At 43.5% G+C, this 21,330-nt stretch overlaps 1 protein-coding gene across 3 annotated transcripts in view; it reads left to right on the forward strand.

Moving 5' to 3' along the window:
- The window catches only part of LOC110501679 (exportin-4), a 56,708-nt gene that overhangs the window by 2,038 nt on the left and 33,340 nt on the right, over nt 1-21,330 (forward strand). For all 3 annotated transcript variants that reach the window (XM_021579408.2, XM_021579407.2, XM_021579409.2), the window contains exons 3-7: nt 5,293-5,434; nt 5,547-5,685; nt 7,939-8,055; nt 8,543-8,696; nt 18,709-18,821. In XM_021579408.2, the coding sequence (XP_021435083.1) occupies nt 5,293-5,434; nt 5,547-5,685; nt 7,939-8,055; nt 8,543-8,696; nt 18,709-18,821 (665 nt within the window). The remainder of the gene's footprint in view (nt 1-5,292; nt 5,435-5,546; nt 5,686-7,938; nt 8,056-8,542; nt 8,697-18,708; nt 18,822-21,330) is intronic.

A 21,330-nucleotide genomic window follows, 5' to 3' on the forward strand; every position in this document is an offset into this window, starting at 1 on the left:
AGCCAACTTTGCAACTTCGAAAAGCACATTTGCGAAACAAGCACAATCGTTGCACGAATGTACCTTCAATAAACATCAATGCCTTTCTTAAAATCAATACACAGAAGTATATATTTTTAAACCTGCATATTTAGTTAAAATAAATTCATGTTAGCAGGCAATATTAACTATGGAAATTGTGTCACTTCTCTTGCATTCATTGCACGCAGAGTCAGGGTATATGCAACAGTTTGGGCTGTCTGGCTCAACTAATTTGCCAGAATTGTACCTAATTATGACATAACATTGAAGGTTGTGCAATGTAACTGGAATATTTAGATTTATGGATGCCACCCCTTAGGTATAATACGGAACGGTTCCGTATTTCACTGAAAGAATAAACGTTTTGTTTTTGAAATTATTGTTGCCCATATTAATGACCTAAGGCTCGTATTTCTGTGTGCTATTATGTTATAATTAAGTCTATGATTTGATAGAGCAGTCTGACTGAGCGGTGGTAGGCAGCAGCAGGCTCGTAAGCATTCATTCAAACAGCACTTTACTGCGCTTGCCAGCAGATCTTTGCTTTAAGCATTGCACTGTATATGACTTCAAGCCTATCAACTCCCGAGATTAGGCTGGCAATACTAAAGTACCTATTAGAACATCCAATAGTCAAAGGTATATTAAATACAAATGGTATAGAGAGAAATAGCCCTATAATAACTACAACCTAAAACTTCTTACCTGGGACTATTGAAGGCTCATGTTGAAAGGAACCACCAGGTTTTCATATGTTCTCATGTTCTGAGCAAAGAACTTAAACGTTAGCTGTTTTACATGGCACGTTTCCACTTTTACTTTCTTCTCTAACACTTTGTTTTTGCATTATTTAAACCAAATTGAACATGTTTCATTATTTATTTGAGACTAAAATTATTTTATTGATGTATTATATTAAAATATAAGTGTTCATTGTTCATTCAGTATTGTTGTAATTGTCATTATTATATATATATATATATATATATATATATATATATATATAGTGGGGCAAAAAAGTATTTAGTCAGCCACCAATTGTGCTAGTTCTCCCACTTAAAAAGATGAGAGAGGCCTGTAATTTTCATCATAGTTACACTTCAACTATGACAGACAAAATGAGAGAAAAAAATCCAGAAAATCACATTGTAGGATTTTTAATTCATTCATTTGCAAATTATGTTGGAAAATAAGTATTTGGTCAATAACAAAAGTTTATCTCAATACTTTGTTATATACCCTTTGTTGTTAATGACAGAGGTCAAATGTTTTCTGTAAGACTTCACAAGGTTTTCACACACTATTGCTGGTATTTTGGCCCATTCCTCCATGCAGATCTCCTCTAGAGCAGTGATGTTTTGGGGCTGTTGCTGGGCAACACGGACTTTCAACTCCCTCCAAAGATTTTCTATGGGATTGAGATCTGGAGACTGGCTAGGCCACTCCAGGACCGTGAAATGCTTCTTACAAAGCCACTCCTTCGTTGCCCGGGCGGTGTGTTTGGGATCATTGTTATGCTGAAAGACCCAGCCACGTTTCATCTTCAATGCCCTTGCTGATGGAAGGAGGTTTTCACTCAAAATCTCACGATACATGGCCCCATTCATTCTTTCCTTTACATGGATCAGTCGTCCTGGTCCCTTTGTAGAAAAACAGCCCCAAAGCATGTTGTTTCCACCCCCATGCTTCACAGTAGGTATGGTGTTCTTTGGATGCAACTCAGCATTCTTTGTCCTCCAAACACGACGAGTTGAGTTATTACCAAAAAGTTATATTTTGGTTTCATCTGACCATATGACATTCTCCCAATCTTCTTCTGGATCATCCAAATGCTCTCTAGAAAACTTCAAACGGGCCTGGACATGTACTGGCTTAAGCAGAGGGACACGTCTGGCACTGCAGCTTTGAGTCCCTGGCGGTGTAGTGTGTTACTGATGGTAGGCTTTGTTACTTTGGTCCCAGCTCTCTGCAGGTCATTCACTAGGTCCCCCCGTGTAGTTCTGGGACTTTTGCTCACCGTTCTTGTGATCATTTTGACCCCACGAGGTGAGATCTTGCGTGGAGCCCCAGATCGAGGGAGATTATTATATGTCTTCCATTTCCTAATAATTGCTCCCACAGTTGATTTCTTCAAACCAAGCTGCTTACCTATTGCAGATTCAGTCTTCCCAGCCTGGTGCAGGTCTACAATTTTGTTTCTGGTGTCCTTTGACAGCTCTTTGGTCTTGGCCATAGTGGAGTTTGGAGTGTGACTGTTTGAGGTTGTGGACAGGTGTCTTTTATACTGATAACAAGTTCAAACAGGTGCCATTAATACAGGTAATGAGTGGAGGACAGAGGAGCCTCTTAAAGAAGAAGTTACAGGTCTGTGAGAGCCAGAAATCTTGCTTGATTGTAGGTGACCAAATACTTATTTTCCACCATCATTTGCAAATAAATTCATTAAAAATCCTACAATGTGATTTTCTGGATTTTTTTTCTCATTTTGTCTGTCATAGTTGAAGTGTACCTATGATGAAAATTACAGGCCTCTCTCGTCTTTTTAAGTGGGAGAACTTGCACAATTGGTGGCTGACTAAATACTTTTTTGCCCCACTGTATATACACTGCTCAAAAAATAGAGGGAACACTAAAATAACACATCCTAGTTCTGAATGAATGAAATATTCTTATTAAATACTTTTTTCTTTACATAGTTGAATGTGCTGACAACATAATCACACAAAAATGATCAATGGAAATCAAATGTATCAACCCAGGAAGTTCTGGATTTGGAGTCACACTCAAAATTAGAGTGGAAAACCACACTACAGGCTGATCTAACTTTGATGTAATATCCTTAAAACAAGTCAAAATTAGGCTCAGTAGTGTGTGTGGCCTCCACGTGCCTGTATGACCTCCCTACAACGCCTGGGCATGCTCCTGATGAGGTGGCGGATGGTCTCCTGAGGTATCTCCTCCCAGACCTGGACTAAAGCATCCGCCAACTCCTGGACAGTCTGTGGTGCAGTCTGTGGAACGGGCGGGCCAGTCCATAGCATCAATGCCTTCCTCTTGCAGGAACTGCTGACACACTCCAGCCACGTGAGGTCTAGCATTGTCTTGCATTAGGAGGAACCCAGGGCCAACCACACCAGCATATGGTCTCACAAGGGGTCTGAGGATCTCATCTCGGTACCTAATGGCAGTCAGGCTACCTCTGGCAAGCACATGGAGGGCTGTGCGGCCCCCCAAAGAAATGCCACCCCGCACTATGACTGACCCACCGCCAAACCGGTCATGCTGGAGGATGTTGCAGGCAGCAGAACGTTCTCCACGGCGTCTCCAGACTCTGTCACGTCTGTCACATGTGCTCAGTGTGAACCTGCTTTCATCTGTGAAGAACACAGGGCGCCAGTGGCGAATTTGCCAATCTTGGTGTTCTCTGGCAAATGCCAAACGTCCTGCACGTGTTGGGCTGTAAGCACAACCCCCACCTGTGGACGTCGGGCCCTCATACCACCGTCATGGAGTCTGTTTCTGACCGTTTGAGCAGACACATGCACATTTGTGGCCTGCTGGAGGTCATTTTGCAGGGCTCTGGCAGTGCTCCTCCTGCTCTTCCTTGCACAAAGGCGGAGGTAGCGGTCCTGCTGCTGGGTTGTTGCCCTCCTACGGCCTCCTCCACGTCTCCTGATGTACTGGCCTGTCTCCTGGTAGCGCCTCCATGCTCTGGACACCGCTGACAGACACAGCAAACCTTCTTGCCACAGCTCGCATTGATGTGCCATCCTGGATGAGCTGCACTACCTGAGCCACTTGTGTGGGTTGTAGACTCCGTCTCATGCTACCACTAGAGTGAAAGCACCGCCAGCATTCAAAAGTGACCAAAACATCAGCCAGGAAGCATAGGAACTGAGAAGTGGTCTGTGGTCCCCACCTGCAGAACCACTCCTTTATTGGGGGTGTCTTTCTAATTGCCTATAATTTCCACCTGTTGTCTATTCCATTTGCACAACAGCATGTGAAATTTATTGTCAATCAGTGTTGCTTCCTAAGTGGACAGTTTGATTTCACAGAAGTGTGATTGACTTGGAGTTACATTGTGTTGTTTAAGTGTTCCCTTTATTTTTTTGAGCATATATATATATATATATATATATATATATATATATATATATATATATATATCGTCTGATTAATCGGTATCGGCTTTTTTTGGTCCTCCAATAATCAGTATCGGCGTTGAAAAATCATAATCGGTCGACCTCTACTTTCAATTGTGCATCTGTAAAAGTTTGTGTGGGTGATATAGGATACTGTATGTGTGCAGGTGTGCCCACAACAGTGTTTCCTTTAGCCAGCATTTGGCCGATTTAAAAAAAAATAAAAATAAAAAATAAAAACTGAGAGGAAAGCTGATTTAATTCAAATTGGCGCCAACCAATTGTCTGGGAGAAGAAATAAAAAAATCCCATTGTGAAATAATGCGTTTTAGCCTATTAATTGATTGAAATACACTATATATACGCAAAAGTATGTGGAAACACATTAGTGGATGCGGATATTTCAGCCAAAATATAAAATTGAGCACACTGCCATGCGATCTCCATAGGAAAACATTGGCAGTAGAATGGCCTTACTGAAGAGCTCAGTGACTTTCAATGTGCCATTGTCATAGGATGCCACCTTTCCAACAAGTCAGTTTGTAAAATGTATGCACAATAAGTGCTGTTATTGTGAGGTGGAAATATCTAGGAGTAACAACGTCTCAGCCGCAAAGTGGTAGGCCACACAACCTCACAAAACAGGACACCAAGTGCTGAAGAGCGTAGCAAGTAAAAACTGTCTGTCCTCGTTTGCAACATTCACTACTGAGTTTCAAACGGCCTCTGGAAGCAACGTCAGCACAATAACTGTTTGTCGGGAGCTTCCTGAAATGGGTTTCCATAATCGTAAACAGCCGCACATCAAGCCTAAGATCGCCATGTGCAATGAATGCTAAGCGTCGACTGGACTGGAGTGGTGTGAAGCTCTCCGCCGATGTACTCTGGAGCAGTGGAAATGCGTTCTCTGGAGTGATGAACCACACTTCACCATCTGGCAAGTCCGACAGACAAATCTGAGTGTGGTGGATGACAGGAGAACGCTACCTACCCCAAAGCATAGTGCCAACTGGAAAGTTTGGTGGAGGAAGAATAATGTTCTGGGTTTGGGCTAGGCCCCTGAGTTCCAGTGAAGGGAAATCTTAACGCTACTCTGTGATTAATGTGCATCTGTCACCCTCCACAGAGACCAGTAAGGTGGACTATGTGCTGTTCCAGGCAGCCACGGCCGTCATGGAGGCGGTGGTACGGGAGTGGATCCTGCTGGAGAAGGCCAGCATCGAGTCGCTCCGGACATTCCTCCTCACCTACGTTTTACAGAGACCCAAGTAGGCGTGTGTGTAGCGGCAGCATGAATTAGATTCTCAAGGATCTATCAATCTCACTTCATGCAGGCCTCTAATGCAGTTTAAAAATAAGTCTCTCCTCTCTCCCCCCCAGTCTACAGAAGTATGTCCGGGAGCAGATCCTGCTGGCTGTAGCGGTCATAGTGAAGAGAGGCTCTTTGGACAAGTCCATTAACTGTAAAGGTATCTTCCACGAAGTCAGCCAGCTTATCAGCAGCGGCAACCCCACAGTGGTAAGAAACACCAGTCTAATTCTTACAATTATCACAGACACGAGACACATGTATAAGGCAGTGTTTACACAGGCAGCCCAATTCTTATATTTTTCTCACTAAATGTTATTTTAACCAATTACATCCTATCTTTTCATGTAATATATTTTTCAGAGCTGATCTTATTGGTCAAAAGAATTGGGCTTCCTGGGTAAACGCAGCCTACTTGACTCCGCAGCCCAATTCTGATCTTTTTTCAGAATTTTTCACTCACAGAATTTTTCACTCTGAATTTTTCACTCTGAAAAAGATCTGTTGTGATTGGGCAAATGATCAATTCATGGAAAAAACATCAGAATGTCATAATTATCAAAGATGTGAAAGGAGTACACTCGTTAGTGATATGGGAAAAGAGCTCCACAAGTCCACTCCTTCAAATCCCACAGTGATAGATGTTCACTCTGCTTCTGGCTTTAAAACCAGTTAAATGTAATTGAAAATTTATGTAATCTACATTATCCCCAAAAGTAATTATTTATCACGAGAGGGCCATAAACAATAACTAGTAATGCTGCATACTCCAAAATGTTTTTAAAATATCACCTTTCTGGTAAAAATATATATAGTGGTATATATTGCTGAGGAGTAGTCACTTTTGAGGACACAAGCTCAAGTACACAGTACAAATATTTTATGATGTACAGTGCCTTCGAAAAGCATTTACACCTTGACCTTTTCCACATTTTGCTACGTTACAGCCTTATTCTACAGTTGATTCCGTTGTTTTTTTTTGCTCATCAATCTACACACAATGCCCCATAATGACAAAGCAAAAACAGGTTTTTAGATTTTTTTTGCAAATGTAATTAAAAATAAAACACCTGAAATAATACATTTACATAAGTATTCAGACTATTTTCTCAGTACTTTGTTGAAGCGCCTTTGGCAGCGATTACAGCAATGAGTATTCTTGGTTATGACGCTGCAAGCTTGGCACACCTGTATTTGGGGAGTTTCTCCCATTCTTCCCTACAGATCCTCTCAAGCTCTGTTAGGTTGGATGGGGAGCGTCACTGCCCAGCTATGGCTTGGTTTTTGCTCTGACATGCACTGTCAACTGTGGGACCTTATATATAGACAGGTATGTGCATTTTCAAATCATGTCCAATCAATTGAATTGACCACAGGTGGACTCCAAGTTGTAGAAACATCTCAAGGATGATCAATGGAAATAGGATGCACCTGAGCTCAATTTCAAGTCTCATAGCAAAGGGTTTGAATACTTATGTAAATAATGTTATTTTTAATTTATTTTGAATGTCTTAAAACCTTTTTTCACTTTGTCATAATGGGTTATTGTGTGTAGATTGAGGATTTTATTTTATCCTTTTAGAATGAGGCTGTAACTTAACAAAATGTGGGAAAAGTCAAGGGGTCTGAGTACTTTCCAAACTGTATTTACTATTCAACACAGCTGTATGAATAAGGCTTGAAATTAATTATATGCTTTCTAAAAATACTATAATCAAATTATAAAACGACTAACTATAAGATTTCACCTTCCTTATAACTGTAAAATACATATTTGTATGTTTAGTGTTAAAATGCACATTTTCTTAAGGTCTTTCTTGATCAAAATGTCTGCCCCCATTTCTGTGAATGTCTCACAGAACTCTAGCGTGTCTTCCTGAACTTGTTAGGAACTAGCCTTTCATTTTATAATAATCTTGCCCATTTATGACAGTGTTTTTGTTTAAAATCTATGAATGATTTATAGCTAGTAATCTAAAATATCTCTGAATGTGCCACAGTGACGAATCCACTCCTGCTGCATTATGATGTAAGGATTCCAGGCATATGTTAGGGGCTGTGACGTAGGATTCAGCCAGGAGTTGGACAGTCGGAAGAGCGAATGAAATGGTAGGAGGGACATCCCAGCTTAAAGTGATGTCAGAGTTATAAGCTAAAATGTTGGTCGGAGCCGGTACCAGAACCACGCAGGTCCCCAAAACAGAGGAGTTAAATGCCCATGCGGTACCCACCGTTCCTTTGAGATTTCTGGCCTCACCAACCTGATGAGCTCTTCCAGTAGTATAACTGTCTCCACTAGATGGCAGTCATTCTTCCGGAGGCCAGGGAGGTTTTCATGGCTTGGGTCTATTTAGATCTGTCCTCTTTAGTAAGCCGGCTGCTGTCCTCTGTCAGCTACCCTCAATGTGACAAATGACGTCAGATGGTGTGTGTGACCTCAGACCTGTTTGTGTGCCCCTGCAGCAGACACTGGCCTGCTCCATCCTGACGGCCCTCATCAGTGAGTTCTCCAGCTCCAGTAAGACCAGTAATATCGGCCTCAACATGGAGTTCCACGGCAGCTGCAAACGCATCTTTCAGGTCAGACTTCCGTTCCTCCTGCTCCTTTTTCCTCCCGTTCCTTTTTCCTCCTGCTCCTTTTTCCTCCTGCTCCTTTTTCCTCTCGCTCCTTTTTCCTCTCGCTCCTTTTTCCTCCTGCTCCTTTTTCCTCCTGCTCCTTTTTCCTCCCGCTCCTTTTTCCTCCCGCTCCTTTTTCCTCCCGCTCCTTTTTCCTCCCGCTCCTTTTTCCTCCCGCTCCTCTTTCCTCCCGCTCCTCTTTCCTCCCGCTCCTCTTTCCTCCCGCTCCTCTTTCCTCCCGCTCCTTTTTTCTCCCGCTCCTTTTCCCCCCCGCTCCTCTTTCCTCCCGCTCCTTTTTCCTCCCGCTCCTTTTTCCTCCCGCTCCTTTTTCCTCCTTTCTCCTCTGTTCATCTAACTGAATGCTATGCTCTCTCTGGCTTGGTAGTAGTGTGTGTTTTGTGTTGACACCTTTTGTGCGTGTATTTTTGTTCTGATGTGTGTTCACTTTCAGGAGGACAACCTGCGTCAGATTTTCGTATTGACCATGGAGGTGCTGCAGGAGTTCAGTCGCAGAGAGAACCTCAACGCTCAGATGTCCTCTGTGTTCCAGAGATACCTGGCCCTGGCCAATCAGGTTCTTAGCTGGAACTTCCTGCCGCCCAATCATATCCTTTCTTGCGTCTGCAGTATTTCCCCATTGGTGGGTTAGGACCCACTGGTGGGTAGCAGTTTATTCTCTTTGGGTCATGGAAGAATTGTATTAAATATTGTTTTTGAAAATGCAGTGCATTCCGAAAGTATTCAGACCTCTTAACTATTTCCCTATTTTCTTACGTTACAGCCTTTTTCTAAAATGGATACAATTGTTTTTTTCCTCATCAATCTACACACAATACCCCATAATGAAAAATCAAAAACAGATTGTTTGACATTTTTGCAAATGTATATAAAAAATGAAATCACATTTACTTAAGTATTCAGACCCTTTACTCAGTACTTTGTTGAAGCACCTTTGGTAGCGATTACAGCCCCAAGTCTTCTTGGATATGATGCTACAAGCTTGGCACACTTGTATTTGGTGAGTTTCTCCCATTCTTCTCTGCAGATCCTCTCAAGCTCTGTCAGGTTGGATGGGGAGCGTCGCTGCACAGATATTTTTAGGTCTGCAGGGATGTTCGATCAGGTTCAAGTCTGGGCTCTGGCTGGGCCACTCAAGGACATTCAGAGACTTGTCCCGAACGCATTCCGACGTTGTCTTGACTGTGTGCTTAGGGTCATTGTCCTGTTGGAAGGTGAACCTTCACCCCAGCCTGAGGTCCTGAGTGCTCTGGAGCAGGTTTTCATCAAGGATCTCTGACTTTGCTCCATTCATATTTGCCTCGATCCTGACTAGTGTCTCAGTCCCTGCCGCTGAAAAACATCCCCATAGCATGATGATGCCACCACCATGCTCCACCATAGAGATGGTGCCAGGTTTTCTCCAGATGTGACACTTGGCATTCAGGCCAAAGAGTTTAATCTTGGTTTCATCAGACCAGAGAATCATGTTTCTCATAGTCAGATTCCTTTGTGTGCCTTTTGGCAAACTCCAAACAGACTGTCATGTTCCTTTACTGAGGAGTTGCTTCCGTCTGGCCACTCTACCATAAAGGCCTGATTGGTGGAGTGCTGCAGAGATGGTTGTTCTTCTGTAAGGTTCTCCCATCTCCACAGTAGAACTCTGGAGCTCTGTCAGTGACCATTGGATTCTTGGTCACCTCCCTGACCAAGGCCTTCTCCCATAATTGCTCAGTTTGGCCGGGGTGGGCAGCTCTGGAAACTCCAAGACTTCCTAAACTTCCATTTAAGAATGATGGAGGCCACAATGTTCTTGGGAACCTTCAATGCTGCAGAAATGTTTTGGTACCCTTCCCCAGATCTGTGCCTTGACACAATGCTATCTGAGCTCTATGGCCAACTCCTTGAACCTCATGGCTTGGTTTTTGCTCTGACATGCACTGTCAACTGTAGTTCCTTATATAGACTGGTGTGTGCCTTGTCTAAACCTGTTTTCGCTTTATGGGGTATTGTGTGTAGATTGAGGGAATGTTTTTTTATTTAATCCATTTTAGAATAAGGCTGTAACATAACAAAATTTAGAATAAGTCAAGGGGTCTGAATACTTTCCGAATGCACTGTAATTTTAGGGATGGTAAAACATTTTCCGCGTGGTCTTAAATGACTAAAAGCAGATATAAAGTATTTAGAAAAGATAATGGCGCCCCATGGAAAATGTGTAGAATTGCAGAAACTAGCTTTAAAACGGTAAAATATTGTCTCTGCGGCTGAAAGGGGGGCCTTTAAAACCGCACCATTGGCCACCCTAACTTTACCACCACTGCTGAAAAATCCTAGAGGAAACACTGTAGACTGGTTTGATCATAAACCTTGGTCTTGTATGTTAGGTGCGTCATATGAAAATGTGGCTGTCTTGGGTACAGTGCAAAAGGTTTGGGGTGTGGCATATGGTCGTACCACTTATGTTTTCATTTGTTACTCTCATTTGGCTGCGTTTGTGTGGGTGCGCACACGTGTGTCATTGGCCTGTTGAGCTCATTGGAGCGTTAATCCTACTCAGACTAGCAGCCTCTCTCTCCCGCCTCTGTGTTTAAAGGGATCTGAGGTGGCGTCGCTGCAAACCAGGGTTATGTATCACTTTCAAAGAGGCCCTGTGTGTCTGTGCCCATACCAGATAGCAGCCTGATAACCAGGCCTCTTTAATGGGGGACAGGCGAGGGGGTGGATTGCCGCCAGCCTCTTTAAACCCCACAGCTTGTTGAGTGTCCGTCTGGAATGCCAGACATGGTCCTGTGTGTGTATGTGTGTTAGGGTTTCCGTTAGGAAAATATGTCTCTGTACAACGTGACCGGGAAGATTTTAATTTACCAGACATTTGAGAAATTTACAAGACATTTATCATTATATTCTTAACTGGGCAAGTCAGTAAAGAACAAATTATTTTCTACAATGATGGCCAATTGTGCCGCCCTATGGGACTCCCAATGCCGGATGTCAAACAGCCTGGATTCGAACCAGAGACCTGCTTTATGGGGTATTGTGATGCCTCTTGCAATGAGATGCAGTGCCTTAGGCCGCTGCGCCACTCGGGAGCCCATATGCATTCATATCCGTATCCGTGAGTAGAAAGAGAGTGAGAAAGAAACCTCCGACCTGGCGCAGCTAGCGCCATCAATAAACGAGGGATATTGGCCAAATGAGCTAAATGTATGTGTCCTCAAAACAGCCATATAACAAATTACATAAACACTATTCCTTGTGTTTCGATATGTAGTATTTGCTCAAGGGCACATTGACATATTATTCACCTAGTCATTTCAGGGATTCAAACCAACAATCTTTCAGTTACTGGCCCAACGCTCTTAACCTGTAGACTACCTGCCAGCCAGTAGCATATGTAAAACTTTTTATAACCAATAGTTTTTTACTTTCCTAAAACAATAATTGTCCACCTCACATTCTTCCTTACCTCAAGTTCAACTGTCAGTAGCTAAAGCTTAATAATAGCTACACCACATCAAAGGTTTCTAAACTTTGTTAGGGTAATATCAAAAGTAAATCAAGCCTTTGTTTATAGGGAAATACGAGCAGGCTATTACACTCAACAAAAATATAAACGCAAAATGTAAAGTGTTGGTCCCATGCATCATGAGCTGAAATAGAAGATCCCAGAAATTATCCATATGCACAAAAAGCTTATTTCTCTCACATTTTGTGCACTACTTTGTGTACAACCCTGTTGGTGAGCATTTATAATTTTCCAAGATAATTCATCCACCTGACAGGTGTGGCATATCAAGAAACTGATTAAATGTCATTATGACTACACAGGTGTACCTTGTGCTGGGGACAATAGAAGGCTACTCTAAAATGTGCAGTCTTGTCAGACAACACAATGCCACAGATGTGTCAAGTTTTGAGGGAGTGTGCAATTGTCATGCTGACTGCAGGTATGTCCACCAGAGCTGTTGCCAGAGAATTGAATGTCATTTCTCTACTATAACCCATTGGAGGTCAATGTCATTTTAGAGAATTTGGCAGTACGTCCAACCGGCCTTACAACCGCAGACCATGTGTAACCACGCCAGCCCAGGACCTCCACATCTGGCTTTTTCACCTGTGGGATTGTCTAAGAATAGCCACCTGGACAGCTAATGAAACTGTGGGTTTGCACAACCAAAGAATTTCTGGACAAACTGTCAGAAGCCGTCTCAGGGAAGCACATCTGCGTGCTCGTTGTCCTCACCAGGGTTTTGACCTGACTGCAGTTCGGCGTCGTAACCAACTTCAGTGGGCAAATGCTCCCCTTTTATGGCACCGGCACGCTGTAAAAGTGTGCTCTTGGCAGATGAGTTTTGGTTTCAACGGTACCTGGCAGATGGCACTAAGCGTGTATGGCGTCGTGTGGGCGAGCAATTTCCTTATGTCAAGATTGTGAACAGAGTTCCCCGTGGTGGTAGGGTTATGGTATGTGCAGGCATAAGCTACGGACAATGAACACAATTGCATTTTATCAATGGCAGTTTGAATGCACAGAGATAATGTGATGAGATCCTGAGAGCCATCGTCGTGCCATTCATCCGAAGTTCATGTCGCAAGGATCTGTACACAATACCTGGAAGCTGAACTCACCAGCCATGTCACCCATTGAACATGTTTGGGATGCTCTGGATCGATGTGTACGACAGCGTATTCCAGTTCCCGCCAATATCCAGCAACTTCGCTCAGCCATTGAAGAAGAGTGGGACAAATTTCCACAGGCCACAATCAACAGCCTGTGAAGGAGATGTGTCGCGCTGCATGAGGCAAATGGTGGTCACCTTTTTTTTAAGGTATCTGTGACTAACAGATGCATATCTGTATTCCCGGTCATGTGAAATCCATAGATTAGGGCCTAATGAATTCATTTCAATTGACTGATTTCCTTATATGAACATTAACTCTGTAAAATCTTTGAAAAGTTTTGAATAGTCTATATTGCAGCAATTACCAACAAAGACTACTACCTAACATACCCAACAAATGATAGCAATAGGCTAATGATATTTATTTTAAGGCAGGCCTGCTTATAACCCATCTTAAACCTAATACAGAGCAGACAATTATTAGGCTGTTGATTTGGCTATTAGCCTATTATACTGCAGGCAACGGCGCTCCTACTGACTCCAACAGTTGAACTTGAGGTGAGGAAGAATGTTTTAGGCCTACCATAGTTACTCCTATAATCTAACAATATAATGCTTATCTTTAGAAAAAATATTGGTATAGAAAAGGAATGAATTAGATGCCACTGGCATCTCTCTCTCTGTCTCTGGGGCTAGGCCTAAGCTTCTCTTTCTTTTTATATATTTAAAATCGTACATTGCACGCCTGTGCATGCAATACCGATGCATTTAGTGCTCAAATCTCTGACAACTGAACTGTGAGATGGACAATTATTGTTTTAAGAACGGAAAACCTATACAACAGTAGGCTATGAACTTTTACACAAGTGGCCTTGTGGTAAGAGCGTTGGGCCAGTAACCAAAAGGTTGCTGGTTCGAATCCCTGAGTTGACTAGGTGAAGAATTTCTGTTCCCTTGATCAAGGCACTTAACCCTAATTGCTCCAGTAAGTCTCTTTGCCTAAGATGTCTGCTAAATGAAACTCAAGGAATTGTGTTTTTGTAATTGTGGCTCATTTGGCCAACATCCCTTGTCTATTGATGGCTCTGGCTATGTGGGTGGACATGCAATGCATTTGGATGACCGATACATTTCTCAAATGTCCGATAAATTAAAATCTTCCCGGTCACTTGTCCGGCGCCACATTTTCCTCACGGAAACCCTGGTGTGTGTGTGCTGTCTGGATGCTTGTTTGATCGGAGAACAGATTTATGAAGACTTCTGGGAAGGTAAAGCGGTGTGGCCTTCTGTCCATGTGTATCAGACATGTCTCTCTGTCTGAATTTGAGTGTGTGTGTCCGTGACCGTGTGTGTATCAGGGGGCCACTCCTTAATTGCATGCCTGGCAGCTGTAGCCTGTTAGGCCCCCCCCCCCCCCCCTCCTTTTTAAAGACTCTTTTTAAAACACCACAGTGGCTCCATCCTTCACAAACCAACCGTGTGGCATGTGTTTCATCTGTCTGCGCCACACTCCCCCCTCTGGGCCCAGCATGTGGCCCCTGCGTTAGTAAGACAGCGCGTCTCTCCACGCTGATGTTAACCCCAGAGTCGGGATGGAGATGTGGTCAAGCTCAAGGCTGGTCAGGTGCTCTGAATGGCTACTGTGGATGACACAACCCCTATGTTCTGCCCCTTGCCTTGAGCCACTGGGGACCTTGACATAAACACACACTAAACAGGGAATATGGCTGTCTTGGGGATGGCTGTCCCAACTCATGCACAGGTGAGGGGGAATCGGGTAATATTTGGGGAGACCGCTTCTACCGTATGCCACTCCAAATATTGCGATATCCGATATAATCGTTTTGGCCCATTTGTGTGCTTATTTCCAATATTATAATCACATTCTCATAAATAAATTGTCTAGTGAAAAAAAAAATGAGATTAGTTTATGGCTGACCCTGTAAAACAACACATTTCACTGCACCTATACGGTGTATGTGACAATAAAACATCTTTATTTTATACATTTCTATTCATTTAGAGACCAGGGACCGGCTAGGGGTCCGCAGAGGTACTGCAAGTGGTCCGCGGCCAGTTTTATTTTTATGTATCTCTCTCACACACACACAGTTTGGACTCACCTACTCATTCAAAGATTTCTTTATTTTAATTATTTTTTACATTGTTGAATAATAGTGAAGACATCAAAACTACAAGCAGCGCACACACATTGCATTGGAGTAAAACCAATCAATGTTTTGTGTGATAATGTAGGCTAATCTTTATAGTTGCTGCCATATCGTAGCCACTAGCCAGAGTTACTGAAAGGAATGTTATTCCCCACTTGAGTTTTGCATTGGGGCAAAAAACTATCTGCGTTTTAACCACCTTAAGATCATGCAAGTAACACACGAGTAGGCTACCTAGCTGTGTACCCAGACCGGTAAACAGTCTGACAATGGGCAAGTTTGTTTTGCATCGCCCAGCACCCGATTATTCCTCATGCTGCCATATCGTAGCGAGAGTTGATGAAAAAAGAACTAGCCAATGTTTGTAATGATGAGAAAGTAATTGCTATGTTGACTGCCTGTGTGTTTTGCTTTGCCTAAATATACTTTTACAACAGACAACAGTTTGTCTGAACATGTCGATCGTGTCTTTTGTGTAGTGTACAACATGAATAAATAACATGAAATCACGCTTGAGGCATGAATGCATAGTTGGAACATGTCGATCGTGTCTTTAGTGTACAACATGACGTTTCCCCCTCCCATGTGAATGAAGAGGCAGTGGAGCGGTGGGAACAGCGGAGTGGGCAGTAGCTACACTTTATTTGTTATTCCTGGACATGCGCAGAAATATCTATTAATAGCTGCGGCAATTTGGGTTCCAGAAAATCCGGACCGCAGCCGCACGCAATACTTATTTTTATTTGTTTTACATAAATGCACCAATTTAAAACTGCAACGTTTTCTCTGCCTCGTGGAAATATTTGTAGAATTGCAGGATATTAGCTTTAAAACTGCAACAACAAAACGCATTAAATATGTAGAATTAAAATGTTCCTTCCCAGGTCCCGAGACTTGGTTCGTCCTGTCATGCACTGCCGAAGTCTTAGTAAAGTCCTAGTGTGCTATTTGGATCTCCCTCCCCATTTATGAGAGGGTACCTGATGAATTTGCTATCACAAAAGGCGTCCCCAGCCCGAAAACGTTTGAGAACCCTTGATTTAGGTTTTATTTTCAACATATTGATATAGTCTTAAATGATAAAACTGCATATTTTTGATTTGTAAAGTCAAATAGAGTATAGTCTTGCACATCACAATAAATCATCTTGCTCTTCAAGATATATATACACTGCTCAAAAAGATAAAGGGAACACTTAAACAACACAATGTAACTCCAAGTCAATCACACTTCTGTGAAATCAAACTGTCCACTTAGGAAGCAACACTGATTGACAATAAATTTCACATGCTGTTGTGCAAATGGAATAGACAACAGGTGGAAATTATAGGCAATTAGCAAGACACCCCCAATAAAGGAGTGATTCTGCAGGTGGGGACCACAGACCACTTCTCAGTTCCTATGCTTGCTGGCTTGTTTTGGTCACTTTTGAATGCTGGCGGTGCTTTCACTCTAGTGGTAGCATGAGACTGAGTCTAAAATCCACACAAGTGGCTCAGGTAGTGCAGCTCATCCAGGATGGCACATCAATGCGAGCTGTGGCAAGAAGGTTTGCTGTGTCTGTCAGCGTAGTGTCCAGAGCATGAGGCGCTACCAGGAGACAGGCCAGTACATCAGGAGACGTGGAGGAGGCCGTAGGAGGGCAACATCTCAGCAGCGGGACCACTACCTCCGCCTTTGTGCAAGTAGGAGCAGGAGGAGGACTGCCAGAGCCCTGCAAAATGACCTCCAGCAGGCCACAAATGTGCATGTGTCTGCTCAAACTGTCAGAAACAGACTCCATGACGGTGGTATGAGGGCCCGACGTCCACAGGTGGGGGTTGTGCTTACAGCCCAACACCGTGCAGGACGTTTGGCATTTGCCAGAGAACACCAGATTGGCAAATTCGCCACTGGCACCCTGTGCTCTTCGCAGATGAAAGCAGGTTCACACTGAGCACGTGACAGAGTCTGGAGACGCCGTGGAGAACGTTCTGCTGCCTGCAACATCCTCCAGCATGACCGGTTTGGCGGTGGGTCGAGTTATGGTGTGGGGTGGCATTTCTTTGGCGGGCCGCACAGTCCTCCATGTGCTCACACACTACTGAGCCTCATTTTGACTTGTTTTAAGGACATTACATCAAAGTTGGATCAGCCTGTAGTGTGGTTTTCCACTTTAATTTTGAGTGTGACTCCAAATCCAGACCTCCATGGGTTGATAAAGTTGATTTCCATTGATCATTTTTGTTTGATTTTGTTGTCAGCACATTCAACTATGTAAAGAAAAAATGATTTAATAAGAATATTTCATTCATTCAGATCTAGGATGTGTTGTTTTAGTGTTCCCTTTTATTTTTTTGAGCAGTGTATATTGTCAATGTCAAATCACGATATTCGATTTAATAATTTATCGGGCCAACCCTATTGGGGAGAGCATTAGGGCAGAAGAGGGTGGGGGTGATGGGCATTCCTCCAGTGTTATTTCACATGGCAAGGCTGCGAGCAAGACTTAGTGGAGGATGTATCACTTAAACCCTACCACTCCTTAACATAGCTTTGCACTCTTAACACGTCCACTGTCGATGTACAGTATCTAAATACAATGGCCTCAAGTCATCAGACAGAAAATACCTAGATGAGTTCAATATAGGCTTTCACTATAAGTAAACACACTTTTATATAGACTTCAAATATTATTCATCACAGTGTGTTTACACCAATAGTGTTAAGATACTTAAACAGTCATCTAACTTCTACTGATGTCACAGTCAAATGAGTTGCAACACTGTTGACAGATAACTAAATTGAGAGACAGTTGATGGACAACTGTAAATGTTTGATACTAAAACAACGCTCTAAAAGTGTTGCTGGATGTTTGACCTGTCATCCAGACCCGTTTTAGTGCAGCAGGGTTTAGAGCCCAGCAGGAGGTCTCTGTCTCTACGTCTCCTCTTCCTTTGTCTCTGTCGGCGAGGTAACAGAGTACTGTTGCTTATTCTGGAGCGTGCTGGAAGGTTGGACAGTGTGATGATAGAGATGGGTGATAGGTGGAAAAAGTCACCTGACTGTGCACATCCATCCGTCCACAAGCATGTACTTTCATGCTCATACAGACATATGACCTTCTTTACTTTACACTACGTAAAGTGAAGAGTATCCATTATTTGATCTAAGATCCATTCCAAATTGCTTGAGTATATACCCCAAATCATATTTTTATTTGATTGAAACATACAAGGTTGTAAGTAAGGTAAATCTCTCACACATATGAACACTGTGGTTGTTGGGCTCTAGAGTTAATACTCATGTTTCCAACACTCTTCCCAAGAGGCTTCTCACACGCTCTCTCTCTCTCTCGGTCTGTTCATTTAGCGTTCTGGTGGACCAGAGCTGTTTAAATGGGCAAAAAGGCAAGGCTGCTGTGGGGTGAGGGGCACAGAAACGCACCTGTCTCGGTAGCACGATTGTGTAGGGTGTGTTTGGGAGTGACTGTTGGTCCTGCCCAGTGGAATGCTTGGTCTGTGCCAGTGACTGGCTTTCCTGTGGGAGTTTCCTCACTGGGCCTCAGCACAGACAGGGAGAGAAAACGACAGAGTGAAGGAAAGAGAGAGGCAGCCTTGAGTGTAAAAAAGAGGGCAAGAGGGTCGGGGAGGGAGAGCGTGGTAGACCTGATGAACTAGTGAGTTAGTAACCACAAGTTTCCACTGCACTCAGACCTCAGAGAGGAGAAGGAGAGGGCTGAGAGACCAGATTCCACTGTGACTGACAGAGAGGGCTCTAGTGACAGGGACTCTGTGTGAGAGAGTCAGCGTTCCTTATGTTGTTGGCCTTAACCTGGGGGTCACTGGGGCGCCACTACATCGCCATGTTTGAGTCCACCCAGAACGTGATGCTGAAGCCCACAGAGACCTGGAGAGAAGCTCTGCTTGACACCCGCGTCATGGACCTCTTCTTCACCGTGAGTCTTATCTTTCTCTCCTCTTCGTCTCTCTGTAGCTAGAATATCCTTGTGTCGTGCTGACTGTTCTTTGACCATTTGTCTTCTCTTGTAGTTCTTACCACAGATTAGGAGAGGGAGGGTTTGAACTGTGTATTTTATGAGGCATGTGAAACATATGACATATTTTATAGTGTGGCATGTATTAAAAATGATCTTTATTGCAATGTAGTAGTATTTTTCCTAAATGACGTGTAGATATAGTAGTGAAACTTGTTTTTATAAAGTGTTTGTGTCTGTGTCTGAGTGTGGAACAAATCAGTCAACTCTCCCTCAGCATCCAGGCTCTCTCTGCCAAATACTGCTCCCTTCTCCTCCAGGCAATATCCCCAACCTGGAGGCTTCTCTCTATTCTGCATCTCTCAATTTCTACAATTGACATGAGATATGTTGTTGGATGACTGAGGTTGAGAGGCCCATAGAGGTTTTGAGTGGTTTGGCCCTGGAAGATATCTTTTGTATTATGGTCTTTTTTTGTTCAGCTTCTCTGCAAAGTTATACATGTGTAACCCCTTCTCGTTTTATGGAGTGGTTTGAGACCAGAAGATATATTGTATTGTCTGACCACTGACTAGTATATTGGTCTAACAGAGGGCTAGTGTCTCTTACCTCCCTCTGTGGTATTTGTGGTGGATGGGGTGTTTGTTATTGTAAGACTGCTGTAGTGCAACTGTTCGTTGTGTGTGTGTGTGTTTTGGTGGGTGCTCAGCTGCTGCTCCTCAATCCTCAGCTGTGAGGGTGAAGGCCCATGGAGGGGGCCATCCAGACACGTGCCGCCAGGGTCAGAGTTCAAACAGAGCGATGGCAGGATTACACGCTAACCTTGGCATTATTAGGGCCTTATAAAATCAACGTTGCGGACGGGATCATGGCATCCAGACAAGTGGAATTCAAGCATTTTATTTTTTCATCATAAGACATGAACAAAATGCATCAGTGATTTGTATTTTCCTGCAACTTTCTGAAACGACACAGGAATGTGTGCGCGCCTGTGCCCGCGCATGGCTACACTTAGTGTAGCCTTTAGCAATGATGCTAATGATAACCTTCTGGTAGATGGAAAGGCTTTCCCAAAAACCTTCTCAATTAAATGTTAACTACACAGTAGCCTATGCCTACCTGGCAAAATTGTATCATGATTCTGCAATCACATGAGCGCTACAGAAACATTGCTAACCAAACAACGGTATCTGGCTGGTGCCCACTTTCATTAAAGGGTAACTACACCCAAAATTCTGATGTCTTCATTTTTCCCCAGTCCTAAAAAGTGGTCTCCTTATGTGGTTTAAGCATTGTTGTGGATTTAGAACATCCAATTCAGTTGTTTTTCTATTTAAAACGTATGATTTTGAGAGGTAAAAACGGGTAGAAATGGAAACCCAGGAGAAAACAGAATTTTGGGGGAAAATAAGACTGATTTTATAGGGCCCTAGATTACGGGGGCCCGTTAACACCCCTCGCCTTGCATACCGTAAGGACCCTGAGGGGGTCCATCTCCCCTTTTGTAGGTGTCAATCTCCCTTTAAATGACCCTACTCTGGAGGTGAAGTGGTCTAGGAGGTTTGGAGAGGGGCAGAATTTGGCGAAAGAGGTCTCCCTCCAGGTACATAGAATCACCTATGTCCTTTACATTGCAAAATTGAAGCTTCAGTTCAGTGACTAACAGATCTGAAAGAAATAACAAATGTTCGAGGTCATTTGAATGAATAGCGTTCTCAGTTCCACTCTTGAGACATTGGTCTAGGCCGAGGAGGATAAATCAGCGATGGGAATGACGCCACCCTCAAAATACATCGTATCCATCCTCTCTGTTCTTTTGACACCTAGTGAAATGAGCTCTAAGTTAACATTTTCCCCACCAGCTGTAATTTGGGTCTACGACTGTTTTTGTTTGTGGTTTGCGTTGGTTTTGGCTTGTGAGAGTGCCTTTAATTTGTCATTCTGACACGTACACTCCAGCTCTGTTTGCCCAGTAAACCCAATCAGGGCTGCGTCTGTAGAGCTGAGCCTATGATGATGTGACGATGGCTGATTCTACCCTGGGCGGCAGTAACTGAATCTGACAAACGAGGTAGTGAGAAAAGGAGAGGGGGGAGACAATCATTCGGAAGCGCTCAGTTAATTTAAAAAAACAGAAAGGGGAGCCTTCAATCCCCCTGAGGAAACAGACACCAGGCTTTGTCTCCTGCTATAAATAGGAAATTCATTCTCTCTCCGCAGAGGAGTACCCAGTCTTGTTTTGATTCCCCCCTCTACCCCCTGCCTGTCTCTAACTATAGTCGTACTCAAGGCGATTGGCATAGCTAGCACTGCGCGGATGTTCGTTGGTGCAGCTGTTTTTAGAGCGCGTGCGGTGTGCGATCTTTGGCCTTGCGTTCTCTGTCTCCCTCCCTCCCTCTTTCCTTCCCTCCACTCCACTCCTCCAGAGAATGACTTCAGACTCTGGAGAGGGCAGCAGCAGCACTCATCA

This window comes from Oncorhynchus mykiss, chromosome 22 (assembly GCF_013265735.2).
Source record: "Oncorhynchus mykiss isolate Arlee chromosome 22, USDA_OmykA_1.1, whole genome shotgun sequence".
Taxonomy (NCBI): Eukaryota; Metazoa; Chordata; class Actinopteri; order Salmoniformes; family Salmonidae; genus Oncorhynchus; species Oncorhynchus mykiss.